The sequence below is a fragment of the Malania oleifera genome, chromosome 2 (genome assembly GCF_029873635.1).
Source record: "Malania oleifera isolate guangnan ecotype guangnan chromosome 2, ASM2987363v1, whole genome shotgun sequence".
NCBI lineage: Eukaryota > Viridiplantae > Streptophyta > Magnoliopsida > Santalales > Ximeniaceae > Malania > Malania oleifera.
In genome coordinates this window covers 115,205,283-115,221,469 of record NC_080418.1, presented here as the reverse complement: position 1 = coordinate 115,221,469, position 16,187 = coordinate 115,205,283, and the positions used below count along the sequence as shown (strand labels likewise).

The 16,187-nt window shown below is 35.6% G+C and overlaps 1 protein-coding gene across 4 annotated transcripts in view; it reads left to right on the top strand.

Moving 5' to 3' along the window:
- Positions 1-15,012, top strand: part of LOC131149221 (ubiquitin carboxyl-terminal hydrolase 26) — a 106,493-nt gene extending 91,481 nt beyond the window's left edge. For all 4 annotated transcript variants that reach the window (XM_058099474.1, XM_058099473.1, XM_058099472.1 and 1 more), the window contains 3 exons: positions 1,759-2,022; positions 14,261-14,402; positions 14,649-15,012. In XM_058099474.1, the coding sequence (XP_057955457.1) occupies positions 1,759-2,022; positions 14,261-14,402; positions 14,649-14,743 (501 nt within the window). In that variant the 3' untranslated portion in view covers positions 14,744-15,012. The remainder of the gene's footprint in view (positions 1-1,758; positions 2,023-14,260; positions 14,403-14,648) is intronic.
- Positions 15,013-16,187: the final 1,175 nt, after the last annotated feature.

The following is a 16,187-nucleotide window of genomic DNA, read 5'->3' as shown; positions in this document are numbered from 1 at the left end:
GAGACCAACTCAGGGATTCCACAATCCACTAAGGGACTCCTTTACCAGCGGAGAAGCCTTACAAAAATCCCTACACTCGGGATCAAATCCCTACCACGCTCACAAAGCGCCTTCACTCGGGAACAAACCCCTACCCGCTCACAAAGAGCCTTTGGTTCACAAAGAACTTTCACCAAACGGTTCACAAAGAACCTTACAAGAGATGGTATACAAAGAATTGCCCCTCACATGAGCTAATATTGCTTACAAACCAAACCTCACACTATTCTCTCAAGAATTGAATCAAACACAATAAGTGAGCAAGAGAGCATGAGTACATGTAATGAAGAACTAATATGCAATGTGCTAGGTTTTGTATAAAATGATGTTTTTAACAAAACTTGTGTAAAACTAATCAAAACCATGTTAAGTCAAGTCTAAGGACTTGTATTTATAGCCAATAACTCATTCTAGCCGTTAACTAGCCATTGGGAGTGAATCCCATTCGGTTGGCTTGAGTTCTAGCCGTTGCAGTGCTGGGCTCAAGGCCACTGGTCTACTAGTCCCACTCACTAGTCAACTAGTTCCACCCACTAGTCGACTGGTGCCCTATACTAGTCGACTAGTCACCTGGGCTGCGAAATTAGATCAGCTATTGGATTTTTTAGTCGACGAGTGCTACCCACTAGTCGATGAGTCCCCTATTTTTCCATGCCAATTAGCCTTTTAGTGACTTTAAACTTGGACAAAAGTATATTAAAGATATTAATTCTAATAAAGATTAATACTTGTCCAAATGAGTTTCCATTTGAGTATAAGATATCTTGATAAATAAAACACATTTGAAAGACCATTTTGATATCTTATATACTTGTATGTCCTTTATAAAATTATGTATGGCTTTCTTGATGCTTTGGGACATAAAACATGTTTTGACACAATCGGGACAAAGTATGTGAATATTCAAAATACTAAGATATTGAAAACTTGTCCCTTTGAAAAACAACTTTGAGTTTAGGATTCTTTTGACAAACTCTTTAATTTAACTTTGAAAACCATGTATGTTGAGTATGTGACTTTGTGAAATCCTATAAACTCATGTGTCCTAGTATGCATGCATTTTGCTCAACTCTTGCTCAAAAATCATGCATGAAACAAAACCGCAAGAGCTACAAAACATACTACCTCAAACACTCCCTAATAACATAAAAACTACAATAAACTTCCTTTGGTCATGCTTGGGTCCTTTCCGAGTACGTGTCCATTTGATCTCCCTATTCGAACGTCAACTCGGTCCGATCTTTGCCTTTGATCCAGTACTTCATGTACGAGTACCTAAAACACTGGGAACAACAAATAGGTTAATATCATCAAAACACATTAAATATGATAGTATAGCCACCCAGGCTAACAATATTTGTTTAGAATATTTCCCAAATGAGCATTAAAAATATAAGGATTTCATAACACAAATTTAGAACACTATATATCTAGTTTTTGGATCAAGGCACCGTGTATTATAATACTGATATGGAAGCACTGGATGATTTATGAATCTTACATGAAAGAAGTCTTATATATATATATATATATATATATATATATATATAATTGTTGCCATATATGATTAGCTTCATCAACCTTGGATGCAATTGTGACTTGTTGCCTTCTCTATGTGTATGTAAACCTAGGTTTAATTGCTAGTTACTACTCGAAAGTAGAATTTATTGCATTCTTTTTGGTGTGTAGTTTTTCTAATGTGTTTCTTGATTCTTCTAGATATGTGAGGATTGCATTGGAGAAAGAGAAAGTTGTGAGTTAATGCGCAAACTTAGCTATTGTAATGAAGATGTATGTGTGTGTTTTGTACGTGGCAAGGAAGCTCCAAGATCAATTTTAGAAGCATCTGGGACAAACTTTGATCCAGATCGGCGAATTTCCAAGCGCTCTCGAAAGACAACTTTTGGGAACTCTGTAAATTTGAAGGTTTCTGGGTCTACAACACTCTACCAATTAAAAATGATGATTTGGGAATCTTTTGGGGTAAGCAATATTTATATCATGTTCATCAATGAGTAGAAGGGCTATGATTTGTTTGAACTAATTTCTTTACTATGTTTAAGGAGTTACTCTGTGTTTTGGTTTTGCTTATGCTAGAAATTTCATTTCATCTAAACAAAGTTTTAAAGGCCAGTGTCATGGAATCTATTATAGTCTATGAAGTGTGTTGCCTGTTTTTTCTCCACAAGATGGCATTACATTGGATTTTTTAGGGGAAGATTGGTTTAGTTTGGGCTTGAAGAGTAGTGATAAAACCACAGACACACATAAGCAAGTAAAATAACCAAGAAGGAATTAATGCAAATTGATGGAGTATGAGAAACATAGTTGGCAACTAAGGGCTTGTTTGGTATTGTTGTTGTTTTCAGTTGTTTTGGCAACATGTTTAGAAATTTTAGTATCTAGAAGTAATTTTTTTGGATTAAATTATTCATTTTACACACTTTTAGATTAAAATCAAAATTAAATGATCATATGAATTTAAATATAATTAAAAAAAAATACATAAATTTTTAAAAAAAATAATAAAGTCAATTACAAAATACTTTTACTATTTTTCAATTATGATGTCTAATAAAATTTTTATTGTAAAGTAAAATTTGAAAGTAGAACAATTAAGTAAAATAATTATAACAAACTTTATTTTTATTATAGTAATTTTTAAATGTGTATTATTTATAATTTTATTATTTTAATTATATTTTTATAATATTTTGATTTAAATATGAAAATGAGAATTTTTTTAATTAGGTTTTTATTTTGTATTAGTTTTATAAATGTCAAACTGGTTGCTAGTTTCTATTTTTTAGTTTCTGTTTCTGGTTTTCGATTTTCGGTTCTAGTTTTTGTTTCTCTAATTTTTTACAGTGATACCAAACAACTCCTAAAATTCAAGATATTCTTTCTTTCTTTTTTTTTTAGTTTGGGTTATTATTGTAGTTATATTGTTCTGTTTTTGTTATATTTTTTATAATATTTTATTAAGTCAGTTGATTCTAGAGTTTCATTGTTGATGGTGTACGGTATCAGGCATCCCTTATTATGTTCTTGGGAGGGGGTAGTTAGATGTGGCCCAAATGTTTATCTATCTTTTTTTTTTCCACTTAAAAAGTTTCCATTTCCAAGACGTATTTGGACTACTAGAGATTTTTAGCATTCTACCATTCTTCTCTCTCTCTCTCTCTCTCTCTCTCTCTCTCTCTGTATAAATATATATATATATATATATATATAATTATGGGTTGAGAAATCTTGTTTTTTCAATATTCTTGGATTTGAATCATGAATTTAGATTGAAGAATTCTTGCAGTCCCTCGTTGCTTAAATATTCTTTAATTGATTTTCGTTAGCAACATCAAAGGGTACTTATTGTAGTATTTTTCAAACGGTTGTCGTTACCTTTTTAATTTCAATCACCTATGTGATCTTATCTTCTCTTGTTATTTCTTTTCTTAGTTAGTAGTAGAGATTTTTTGTTTATGATTTGTAGGCTTGGTTTATGCATTTTTTTGTTTTTGTATTTTTCATTTGCAAGTTTGGAATGTATAAATTTTTTCAAATTTCAAAAAGTTCTATTGCATGGTTTTTTTCTTTCAATTTTAGTCTAACCTTAGATTCACACTCAAAATTTTATGCTTTAAAATTTTTGTTAATGCATTGTATTGTGTGTGGTTTCTACAAGTTGTAGGGTGTAATTTAGAAAATTATCTATGTGAAATAAATTTGAAAAAAAAATTGAAAACGTGTATTGCTCCTATGAAACACAAATTCTTTGCACGCACAGCCGGTTCCAAGCCTGAATAAAGGAGCAGGATTGTATTAGGTAGCTGACAGCTAGCGTAAAACTTTATTAGATCTTATTATCATGAATTCTTACTAAATTCACTTAAGGGAATAGACTGGGTCAATATAAAAGGGAGAGTGTTAATAAGTTAGCACAAGAAACTAAGATTAGATTAGTAACTTGAAATATAGTGGCTCTTGTGGGAAAAAAGTATGAAAATAGTGAAAACAATGTTTACAAGGAAAATTAACTTAATCTGCTTTTAAGAAATGAAATGGGTAGGAGATAAAGCTAGAAAAATTGAAAAATCATGATTTAAACTTTGGTAGATTGGTAAAGAGAAACATAAAAATGAGGTGGGTATTATTCTAGAAAAAGACCTAAAATATAATGTAGTAAATGTTAAAAGAATAGGGGATATGATCATTAAAATTAGGATAGCTTTAGGTCTAGAGATGGTGAACGTTGTTAGTGCATATGCTCCCCAATTAGGCTTAGCGTCACGGACCCCCAAAATGGGACTCAAGTAAGAGCCATGTGGCACTCGTTGAGGGCTCTCCCTCGACAAGTCAGCCAAATCTCACACGTTCAAGCCTGCAAGCACGAGCACCAGGTGAATCTCAATACTCAAAGAAAACAAGGAACAATAGGATTTCACACGAGCAATATATTCTTATACACCAAATAAGACTATAACAATCAGAGACATCACAATCCAAGGCAACAAAACACCACAATGAAAAAAATTACTTGTATTATTCAACTACAAGAGAATCACCATACAAACAATAACACAGATAATCATATATTCATTCTAAATCCCTGGAGAATACAATTATAGCAGTATCTCTCTCCCCCTTTTCCCCATTACATTGTCACTCCCTAACATCCTCCCCCACTCATTTTATCGATGTCCTCGTCGATGTGTTGTAGAAGATCTTCTCACTCTTCTGATGTCGAAGTTGATGTCATTGTCTTCGAATTTTTGAAATCTTCAATCTTCTGTATGACATGCTGAAGGTTTTCTGCCTTTTCCCAACTATTCTCTTCTTCCCCCAGCCCCAGCCACTGAACCAAAAATTGTTGGTGTTGACAGATCAAGCAAGTTTTGGTATAACTCATCACATCATCTTGCATATTCAGCCAATAGTACCCCTGTGTAATCAATGCCTGAGTTCTTCGCCATCCCGGATGACCAGCCCACAACGTATCATGGCACTCTTTTAGTAAGGTTTTCCTCAAGTTTCCAGCTTTGAGCACATAGACTCTCCTGCCTTTAGTCATTATCAGTCCATCTTCTACCCAGAATTGTCGTGTCTTTCCTTCTTCTATTAGTTTGCTCAGTGACTGCGCCTGCTGGTCTGTACTTAAATGTTCCCTGATAAGATTCTTCAAAGGTAACGTCACCTTACTAGTTGATAGATGACTGATGAGTTTCAATGCTGCCAATTCGGTTTTTCTACTTAAAGCATCGGCCCCTTCATTCGTCTTCCCTACTTTATATTCAAAATCAAAATTAAATTTAGCTAGCTTCTCCTGCCAACGGACTTGTTTTGACGTTAGTCCAGGTTGTGACAAAAAAGTGAGTAACTACCACATTATCGGTTTTTACCACAAATTTGGACCCCAAGAGATAGTGCCTCCACACCCAAAGACAGTGTACCACCGTGAGAAGCTCCTTTTCCTGTGCTGTATAGTTCCGTTCGGCACCCGATAATTTTCTACTTTCAAAAGCAACTGGATGCCCTTCCTACAAGAGAACTCCCCTTAATGCAAAGTCTGAGGCATCTACTTGCACTTCAAACGACTTTGTCACATCAGGAAGGATTAGCACAGGATCTCCTACAATCTTTTCCTTTAATTCAACGAATGCTGATTGGCACTCTTCTGACCACCCCCATGGTACCCCCTTCCTCAGTAAATTTGTTAACGATACAATTCTTCTGGAGTACCCCTCTATAAACTTTTGATAGTAGTTGGCTTGGCTCAAGAAAGATCGCAGTTCTCTAACGGATGTAGGTGCTCGGCACTCCTTGATGGTTTCTACTTTAGTTGAATCCATCTGTATCTGGCCCCCCTCAATGATATACCCCAAGAATTTAATACGCTTTTAAGCGAAAGCACACTTCTCCCCTTTTACATATAACTAATTTTCTTTGAGTTTTTGAAAAACCTTCCGAAGATGATCTTTATGTTCTTCTAAGGATGCGCTGAAAATTATTATGTCATCAAGGTAAACAACCACAAACTGATCAAGATAGTCTCGAAAAACCTGATTCATTAGAGAACAAAAGGTAGCGGGTGCATTTGTTAGCTCAAAAGCCATGACAAGGAATTCAAATGCTCCATATCGGGTGACACAAGTGGTCTTCGGTTCATCTCCCTCTACAATGCGCGCTTGATGATATCCTGATCTCAAGTCCAGTTTAGTGAAATATTTAGTTGTACTTAACTGATCAAAAATATCAGCAATCAGTGGAATGGGATACTTGTTGCGAACCGTCACCTTATTAAGAGCACGATAATCTACACACAAGTGCAAACTACCATCTTGTTTCTTCTGAAATAATACTAGGGCCCCAAAAGGTGCTTTTGAAGGACGGATGAACCCTGTTGCAATTAGATCATTCAGTTGCCTTCTAAGTTCAGCTAACTCCGGTGGCGCCATTCGATAAGGGGCACATGCTGGCGACTTTACTCCTGCCAAAAGCTCAATTTCGTGGTCAATCTGTCGATGAGGTGGTAAAACCCTAGGTAGCTGTTCTGGGATCACCTCCTTGAACTCTTCTAAAACTTCCTTAATCTCAACTAGATATCTCCCTATCTCTGCATCTTCTGAGACTATCGGTAGAACCACGAAAGAAGATTTTTCCCTTTTTACTCTCTTTTTGAATTGGAGGGCTGAAAGCAACTTCCTCTCATCGAAATTGTTGTAGGCTGCGGGGACCGCACAAGGTGTACTTCCCATTATCATAAGACAATCCGTAGCTGGGATCGGCATTGAGCGTGTCACTTTAAGAAAATCCATCCCCAATACCACATCAAAGTCGTCAAGGGGTGCCACGGTGAACAAACTGTTCCAGACCATGACCCCATTTGGCATGCTACTTTAGGTGCCACCCCCATCGTGGTTAACGCTTGAGAATTCACTGCTTTTAACTTGCCCACATCCTTATCTACTTGCAATTCTAACCGTTGAACTTCAGAATCAGCAATGAAATTATGGGTGGCCCCTGTATCAATCATGGCCTTGATTTTCTTTCCATTCAAAAGTAGATCAACGTACATTAATCCCTTCTCCTGAGACTTGTTGTTAACTACTTAGCACTCTAATGCCCCCAAAAATCTCAATGCTCTCACCATATTCTGTTGTTCTTTTGGGGTTGCTGTCGGGGTTTCGGTTTCCCCTCGAAGGGCCTTTAAAGCATTCAAAGTCTTACGTTCAGGGCACTCCGCCACTCGATGCGGACCCATGCAAAGAAAACATGAGATCGGAACTCGACGCTCTCCACCCCCCGTTCGTCCGCCCCTCCACTCCTTATTCATGGGCGCTCTTTTATCTTTCCAAGAACTATTTGTCTCCCTATCCCTTCCCCCATTTGTGGGCTTATACACTTTACTGGGTCGAAAATCATTATTGGTGGACGTAGGGAAATTTCGCTTCCCAGAATTGTCTAAAAAATCATCCAACCGTTCAACAGCAGCGAGGGCAGAAGAGAGATCACCAGCACCTTGCTGACGTAGTTCATTCCTTGGCCATGTCTTCAAACCCCGAAGAAAATAAAACAATCTATCCGATTCGGTCATGTCTATAATGTCTAACATCAAGGCTTGGTATTCCCGTACATAACTCCTTATTGAGCCGGTCTGTTGCAATTCCATTACTTTGCACTTTGCTATGTACTCCACATTTTCTAGATAGAATTGGGTCTTCAATGCCTGTTTCAACCCCTCCCACGTGTTAATGACACATCTATTGTGCTGAATATCATTCCATATAGTTCTCCACCACAATTTTGCATCCCCAACCAGGTATACCATTGTCATATTTACCCGGTTCACTTCTAGATCCACTCGTGAGCACGTGAAGTAGTGCTCCATATCAAAGAAGAAATTGTCCAACTCCTTTGCATCTCGCCTACCCCCAAAACTTTTAGGTTCCGGTACCTTCAATCGAAAACCCTCACTTGGATCTGCAACTGGCCTTTGGGCTATCTATGCCACTGCATTCACTTTCACAGTTATCTCTTGTAGATCCCTCTGGACCTGGACCACCGCACTTTGGACATTGTCCATCTCTTTCAAATCTTCCTTCAAAGCAGTAATGGACTCCTTAACATCTTCTGCAAGGAAATCAAAATTATCCGTTAGCTCCCGTAAGGAGGCCTCAAGCTCTATTGGCTCTCCCCGTTAGGACGAAAGAGATGGCAATATGCCCCCAATATGTTCCAGCCTGCTCTCAAAGGCTTCCAACTGCTCGATACTCTTCTGGAAGGCCTCAAGCTCTCTTGGCCGTTTCTCCAAGGATTTCACACGCGGAATGAATTTTTCAAGTTCTTCGAGTCTCTCTACAACTTTTGATACCCCATAGAGATTTTCTCTGGGGTTTTCTTCAGCGGCCTTAAGCTTTGTTGGCACACCTTTCTCCTTTATCAATGTTGCCACCAACCCTTGGAGTTCACCGCACGTTGTCTCCAGGGTTATAAGTTTTGTCTCAAGCGCCTCAATGTGCTCCACTTTTCCTGACTTGTTTCTCATATTACCACTCATGGTGCTCGCACAAACTGTGCTCTGATACCAATTGTCACGGACCCCCAAAATGGGACTCAAGTAAGGGCCGTGTGGCACTCATTGAGGGCTCTCCCTCGACAAGTCAGCCAAATCTCACACGTTCAAGCCTGCAAACACGAGCACCAGGTGAGTCTCAATACTCAAGGAAAACAAGGAACAATAAGATTTCACACAAGCAATATATTCTTATACACCGAATAAGACTATAACAATCAGAGACATCACAATCCAAGGCAACAAAACACCACAATGAAAAGAACTACTTGTATTATTTAACTACAAGAGAATCACCATACAAATAATAACACAGATAATCATATATTCATTCTAAAATCCCTAGAGAATACAATTATAGCAGCATCTCTCTCCCCCTTTTTCCCATTACATTGTCACTCCCTAACACTTAGCAAAAAATCTTAAAAGACAATTTTGAAAAGATATGAATAGTATTTTACATGGGATACCAATGACTGAAAAGACATTCATAGAAGCTTATTTGAATGGGTATATTGGTAAGAATAATATAGGATATGAGAGGGTGCATAGATGCCATTGATATAGAGATAAAAATGAGGCTGATGATACATCTTAGATTTTGTCATGTCTTATGATTTGGTTATATTGAATGCTTGCCTTATAAAAAGAGAACACTTAAATAACTTTCAAGATTGGGTATGATAAAAGCTAAATAGATTTCTTTTTAACTAAGAAAGGGGATCGTCTATCTTGTAAGGATTGTAAAGTTATTTAAGTGAAAGTTTGGCTAGACAATATAGAGTTTTAATATTGAATATACATATTAAAAAATGAAAGGAGTAGCATAAATCAACACAAGAGGACTAGATGGTGGAACTTGAAGGAAGATGGTATAGTAAAATTCAAAGATTAAATGGACAAAGAGTGTGATTGGACAGTAGGGGATAATGTTGATGCGAATACTGTTTGGAATAAATTGGCAAATTCTATCGTAAGGACAACTAAAGAGGTTTTAGGTGAGTACAAGGGAAGATACTCGGGTAGTAAAGAAAGTTGGTGGTGTTGGATCAAGAAGTCCAAAAAGCCGTTAAGACAAAAAGAAATTGGTATAGAATATTGCAAAATTGTAGAAATATAGAAAATCTTTAAAAATATAAAGAAGTGAGGAAAAATGCAAAAAAAAAGATTATTAATGAAACTAAACGTAGAACTTATGATACTTTATATACTAAACTAGATACAAAAGGAGAAAAATATATTTATAAATTTGTTAGAGTTAGATAAAGAAATGTAAAGATTTAGGTGGTGTAAAATATGTAAAGAATGAGAATGATAATGTCTTAATTAGAGAAGAAGACATAAAGGAGAGGTTGTGGAGACACATTGATAAGTTGTTTAATAAAAACTAAAATGAATGATTGAACTTGGAAGTGATAAATTGGGAGAAAACTAAAAAATAGGAGATTTTTTCGCAAAATTAAAGTCCTTGAAGTTAAGATAACATTAAAAAAATGAAAAGTGAGAAATCTATAGGACTATATAAAATACCAATTGAAGTTTGGAAATGTTTAGGGGATAAAGGAATTATTTGGTTAACTAATCTATTCAACACTATTATAAAAACCAAGAAAATGTTAGAAGAATAGAGGAAAAGTATGTTAGTACCTGTGTACAAAAACAAAGGTGATATTCAAAATTGTAATAATTATCGTGGAATTGAGATTATGAGTCATAATATGAAATTATGGGAAAGGGTAATTGAACATAGAATAAGATTAGAAACAAAGATTTCAAAAAATCAATTTGGTTTAATGCCCGGGAGATCAACAATAGAAGCTATTTATCTCTTAATAAGTTCAATGAAAAGTTTAGAGAAAAGAAGAGGGATTTACATATGGTTTTTATTGACCTAGAGAAAGCTTATGATAGAGTGCCTAGGGAAGTTCTTTGATGGGTCTTACAAAAGAAGGGAGTTTGCAATAGATATACGGAGGTCGTTAAGGATGTGCATGATAGAGATTTTCCAATTGCGGTAGGTGTATATCAAGGTTTTACTTTGAGTCTCTTATCTTTTTACGTTAGTAATTGATGAACTAATTAGGAATATCCCAAATGAGGTACCTTGATGTATGTTGTTTGCTGATGATATCGAGTTGATTGATGATAGTAAGAGCATATTGGAATCAAAGCTAGAACTTTGGAGAGTCACACTAGAGTTCAAAGGGTTTAGGATAAGTAGGAATAAGATAGAATATATGAAATGTAATTTCAGTGACTTGAGGAGTAGCAACGGAGAGAAAATTAAACTTGATAATCAAGAGATTAATAGCACTGATGGATGTAGATATCTTGGATCTATTATGTAAGTTGAAGGAGAAATTGAAGAAGATGTAGTACATAGAATTAAAACTGGTTGGGTAAAATGGAAGAGTGCATTAGGTGTGTTGTGTGATCGTAGAATACCATTAAAATTAAAAGGAAAGTTTTATAAGATGGCTATAAGGCCAGTTATGCGTTATGGTTCAAAATATTGGGCAGCTAAGAAACAACATGTACAAAAAATGATAGTTACTGAGATACAAATGTTAAGGCAAATGAGTGGTTTAACATTAGAAGATAAAGTAAGAAATGAACATATACGCAATAATTTAGGGATAGTATCAATTGAAAACAAAATAAGAGAAGGGCTGCTTAGATGGTTTGGAAATTTGAAATGGAGGCCTAGTAAAGCACCTATGAGGAGTGAGTGAGTTATTGTTTATAACATGAAAATTGGTAGAGGTAGACCTGAAATAACTTAGAATGAGGTATTGAGAAAGAATTTAATAGCCCTTAATCTAATAGAGGAAAACACTCTTGTTCGGAAGAATTGGCGGATAAAGATTCATGTAGCCAACCCTACCTAGTGGGACTCGAGGCATCTTGTTATTGTATATATATGGATAGAAAAATAAACTTTATTGAAAGTAGCAAGAAGAAGCAGATACAATAAAGGAGAACAAGAAGCTTACTCATGAAAACAGAAAAGAAAAGCATGCATCAACTTAATAAAGCCACCGAGTCTCAGTTGACATCCCAAGAACAACAGACCTTAAGACACCCTATGCTTTAAGCCCAAAGAGAAGCGAAATAACACATCCTGTCCCAAAGAAGCTCCATTGATAGTACACTTCTATAAAAAATTCTGACACTCCTTTCCTCATAACAAAGAACAAAGAGCACACCTGCACAACATCTTAACATCTTTTCCCTTCTGAGAACCAGCAAAAAGAAACATTTAAGAGTTATTCCACCGACTTGGACAAACCGAGACATCACCAGTAATTCCAGAAAGGTGTATTCCACAACCCCCATGCAAATGAACTGTGTAGAATATTGGGAAACAAAGTTTATAAAGCTGCCTACTCTGCAGTAGATTGTCGGTCTTAGTTCTATTAAGTACTACCAACCAAACAAATGCCTTTATCCTGGAAAGAACTTTAGCCTCCCATGTACCTCAATAGAGAGGAAAAAGAGCATGAACCTTAACGAGGTGAGAAAAGAAGGATATGTGCGAATATTCCGTAATAATTTCAAAGACCAAACACTACTATCACTCTTATAGGAGAGGCAGCAACAATCCAGCATAATGAGCAAAGACGACAGCTTCTCCATCTCCTTATCATTTAAATCCCTTCTAAAATGAAAATACTAAGAGAAGGAATTCCTCTTAGGAATAAGAAATGAGGAAATCACATCATTGTGGTGAGAAGAAAGACAACATAGTTGAGCAAAGGAACAGGATAATGCAGCCTGCACCCAAACATCTTCCCAACATCTAATATCATTTCCTCAACCAAATTGAAACTTTGTTAGAAGAAGATAAAAAGGTAAACCTGCGAAATGTACCTCCTATGACTAAAGAAACTTCCAAAACCCAAATTGGCATCCCACTCTTTATTTTGCATTCCGAATTTACTTTCTGTTACTTTGTGCCATATGGTAACCATTTTGCCATATACGATAACTAGTATTTAAGGGAAAACATTTAGCCAAATTTTCACATCCAAGGGAAAACATGATAACCATTTAACCAAAAGAACAGTTTTTTAAGTGCCATAGGGAATCCACCAATAATATATTATAGGCTCAAATAACAATTATATGTCCAAATATCACTAGTATTTAAGGTTAGCGTGGATATAATGTTATAATCATATTAATGTAAGAGAAACAGACTGCTGTAGTAGTAGCCCCCTTGGGGTTGCTCAAGTGGTAAGGCTTGAGCCTGGGTTGCCGCATGGTCGAGGTTTGAGTCTGCTGCCCTTGAGATCATACCCATGATTTACCAAGAGGCTGTCTGTGGAGCTGGGCAATCTTCCCCCTGTTTGGAGGCTGGCGTCCCAGGTCATAAAAATAAAATAAAAAAGACTGCTGTAGAAGTAGAACATAATTATATTGAATTTCATGAGTTTGAAGAAAATGCAGAGTGTGAATTAAAGTTTGGTAGTATCGTAATTGTTTTTATTGAGTAAAATATGTTTATTAAATAAAGAAAAAGCTAAAACAATGAAGTACGTAGGAAGTATATACTTGTTAGTATAGAAGAATAACAGAGATAGGGAGCCAAAAGGTTGAACAGTCGTGGCAGGATGCAGATCTTCATCTCCATCTCCAACGTCTCCTTACCCCTTGGCCCCTGGTGAAATAACAAGACAAAGGCAGGCATGGGGCACAGCACACACTTGACATTCTTCATTGTGCCATGAGTTGTAGAAGCCTCCAACATTATCTATTGCCTTCAATTGTGTAGCCCATCTTATTTAGACAAGTTTAAAAGATGAAACTCTGAAATTTTAAAACAAAAAAGCAAGTTCCTCCCCCCTTTCTTGTTTTTTACTTTTCGTTTGCTTCTACTTTCAAGCATCATGCAGTTAAACTACCTCCTTGTATTGAGGTATCAATAATCATGCACCCATCATTTTCATTTTTCCTTGTGGGACACAAGGAAAAGCCACCTTTCTTGAAAATCCTCCTCTTTACTAGTCAACTAACCGAAAAAGGGCTGCCCCAAGAAAATGCTACTTGTGGTTGTTTTCTTTTGTGGGATACAATGCTCTGGCAGTTATTCAACTTGCATCCATTGTCAAAACGTAATGCTACTGTTGCGATGCCCATTTTGAAACTTATCAGGAAGAGTATATTACTGCAGGTCATTCCAGAGTCTATCCACATAATTCTTTCAGTGTATTTCTGTTAAACCAGCAATTTCAAAACGATAAACATCTTCCAAATTCATATGCATCTCATATCCCAACATTGAATTTGAGGGTATGTAGCGTGTCAATTGCTATGATTGCCTTTTAAAGCTCGCCACCTGGTAGCGGTAGGACAGCCATTCTTCTGTACTGCCCCGTTTGATACTTTTATGATTTATCTTCTAGAAGATGCTGCCATAAGCACTTCCTTGAAAGAGCTTTGTATATCAGAACTAAATGTCTTTTGCCTAAATTTCCCTTTGATTTTATTTTGAATCTTGGAAATGATATTTGGACTTGTGTCTTGATCCTGCCCAGAGTAGATATCTTCGGATTTCTTTAGTCAAGCAGCTTGCTGGGCAATGTACCACCCCTCTGGTGTTGCCATGGTTGTATAATTTTTGTACTGATGGCATCCATTGTTGTTTTGCAGGTGGTTAAAGAAAATCAGGTACTTCACAAAGGTTCCAGGATAATTGATGGGGAATCTGCCACTCTTGCTGACATGAATATATTTCCTGGAGATACACTCTGGGTTACAGATTCAGAAATCCATGAGTACCGAGATATTGCTGGTAATTTTTGCAGCAGCACTAAAAATGGACCAGTTTGGGGGTCCATTTTCAGTAAATGATTCATATCAGTGCTCTTAACCAGAAGTGCATAGATGTGACTCTTGGGAATAAGATTAAGAATTTTTAATATTGGGTATTAAAGTAGGTCAATTTTTAGGGAAAATAGTTGTGTGTGTGTGTGTGTGTGTGTGTATTGCGTCATGGTTTAGTTGCATAAGCCAACTAATGCTGATAATGTTCATTCAGATGAGCTTTCTGAGCAGAAGATAGAGGTGCAGCCGGCGGAGGAAGGGTTTCGGGGAACACTTCTGACATCAAATGTCTCATCCGTGGTGGTTTAAAAGCTTTTTCTTGTAACGTCAGCCCATGTTAATATATTGGGAGAGGAACATATAAAAGCTTCAAAAGCTGTTTTATTTTTGGGGTTTTGATCTTTTGTGTCCTTGCCCACCCCAACCCAGCTTGTTTACCCCTTTTTGTAATCTTCTTTTAGAGGGTGGGAGACAAAATTGATTCTCTCTCTCTCTCTCTCTCTCTCTCTTTTATACAACTTTATAAAGAGATGGTGGAAATGCAAGCTCCGAGCGCAAAGCTCATTTCTTCGTGAAAATGTTCTCGTTGATTTTTTTTATTTCTATTTAATTCAATTATGCAGATCTTTCAAAGTTAAGTATGCTTTTGCCAAATGGGCGGAAGATGGTGCGAATCTCACACGACTCATGTATTTATTTTGCGGGGCATAGAGTTACATTGAAAATTAAAGCCAAATGCTCCACTAATAACAATTAATTAAATTCACTCACTAACATTACTACATATGGTAAGTTCACTAAAATTTGTTTGGGACTCCACATGTGCCAAAAAAAGAAGAAGAGGCACACCCAATTTGAAACTTGAGAAATATTAGAGATAGGAAAGAAAAAATAAAATGAATATGTTTTCTTTGAATGTTCAGTTATCAAGAAAAGTAAAAGAAAATAAGAAATATAATAGATCAATGAATAAAATTTTAATTTTATACTTTATTAACATTTAATTTTTCTCAATTATGATCAACTTGTATGTAGGGAGCTGTACTGTAGAAAATAAATTTTGTTCTTATTTTCTTTTTCCTTAAACAAAATTAGACCCTCAAAGAATTACAAAAAATAACTTATTTTTAAATTTTGTAACATTTGTATGAGAAAAAATGAATCTAGTGACAATTTTTTTCACTATTCACTCATAAAAGGCAGTTTATTTATTTTTAAAATTTAAAATAATTACAAAGACGCTTTCTTACTTTTTTTTATTTTTAAAATTTGTATTAGATAAGTTGAAAATTATTTTTTAAATTGTTTTCTATATTTTAATTCTTTATATTATTTATGAACCATTAGAAAAGGTTTTTTTTTTTTTTTTGCAGTTATTTTCAAATACAGAAAATAAATATAATTTGATTTGTACAATTAAAAAAATTCTTTATTTTTTATCCTTTCAATAGAAATATTAAAAATTTTAAAATTAACTTTTAAAAATTTGAAAAAGAAGAAGAAGAAGCCCTTTTTAATAACTAGACGAGCTCGAAGTTTATATCTAAAAAGGGAGCAGAACTAAACAAATAATATTCAAAATAAGATCATCACATACAACGCAATCCATGAGTAGCCCTTCCAACACTTAATTAACGGGATCAAACATTTAAGAACTACAAATGCACAAATAAGTTCAAGCAGTAAACACGAAAAGAAATAAATAAATAAAAATACAAACATACATGTACAACCTGAAAAACAGTCCTTTTTT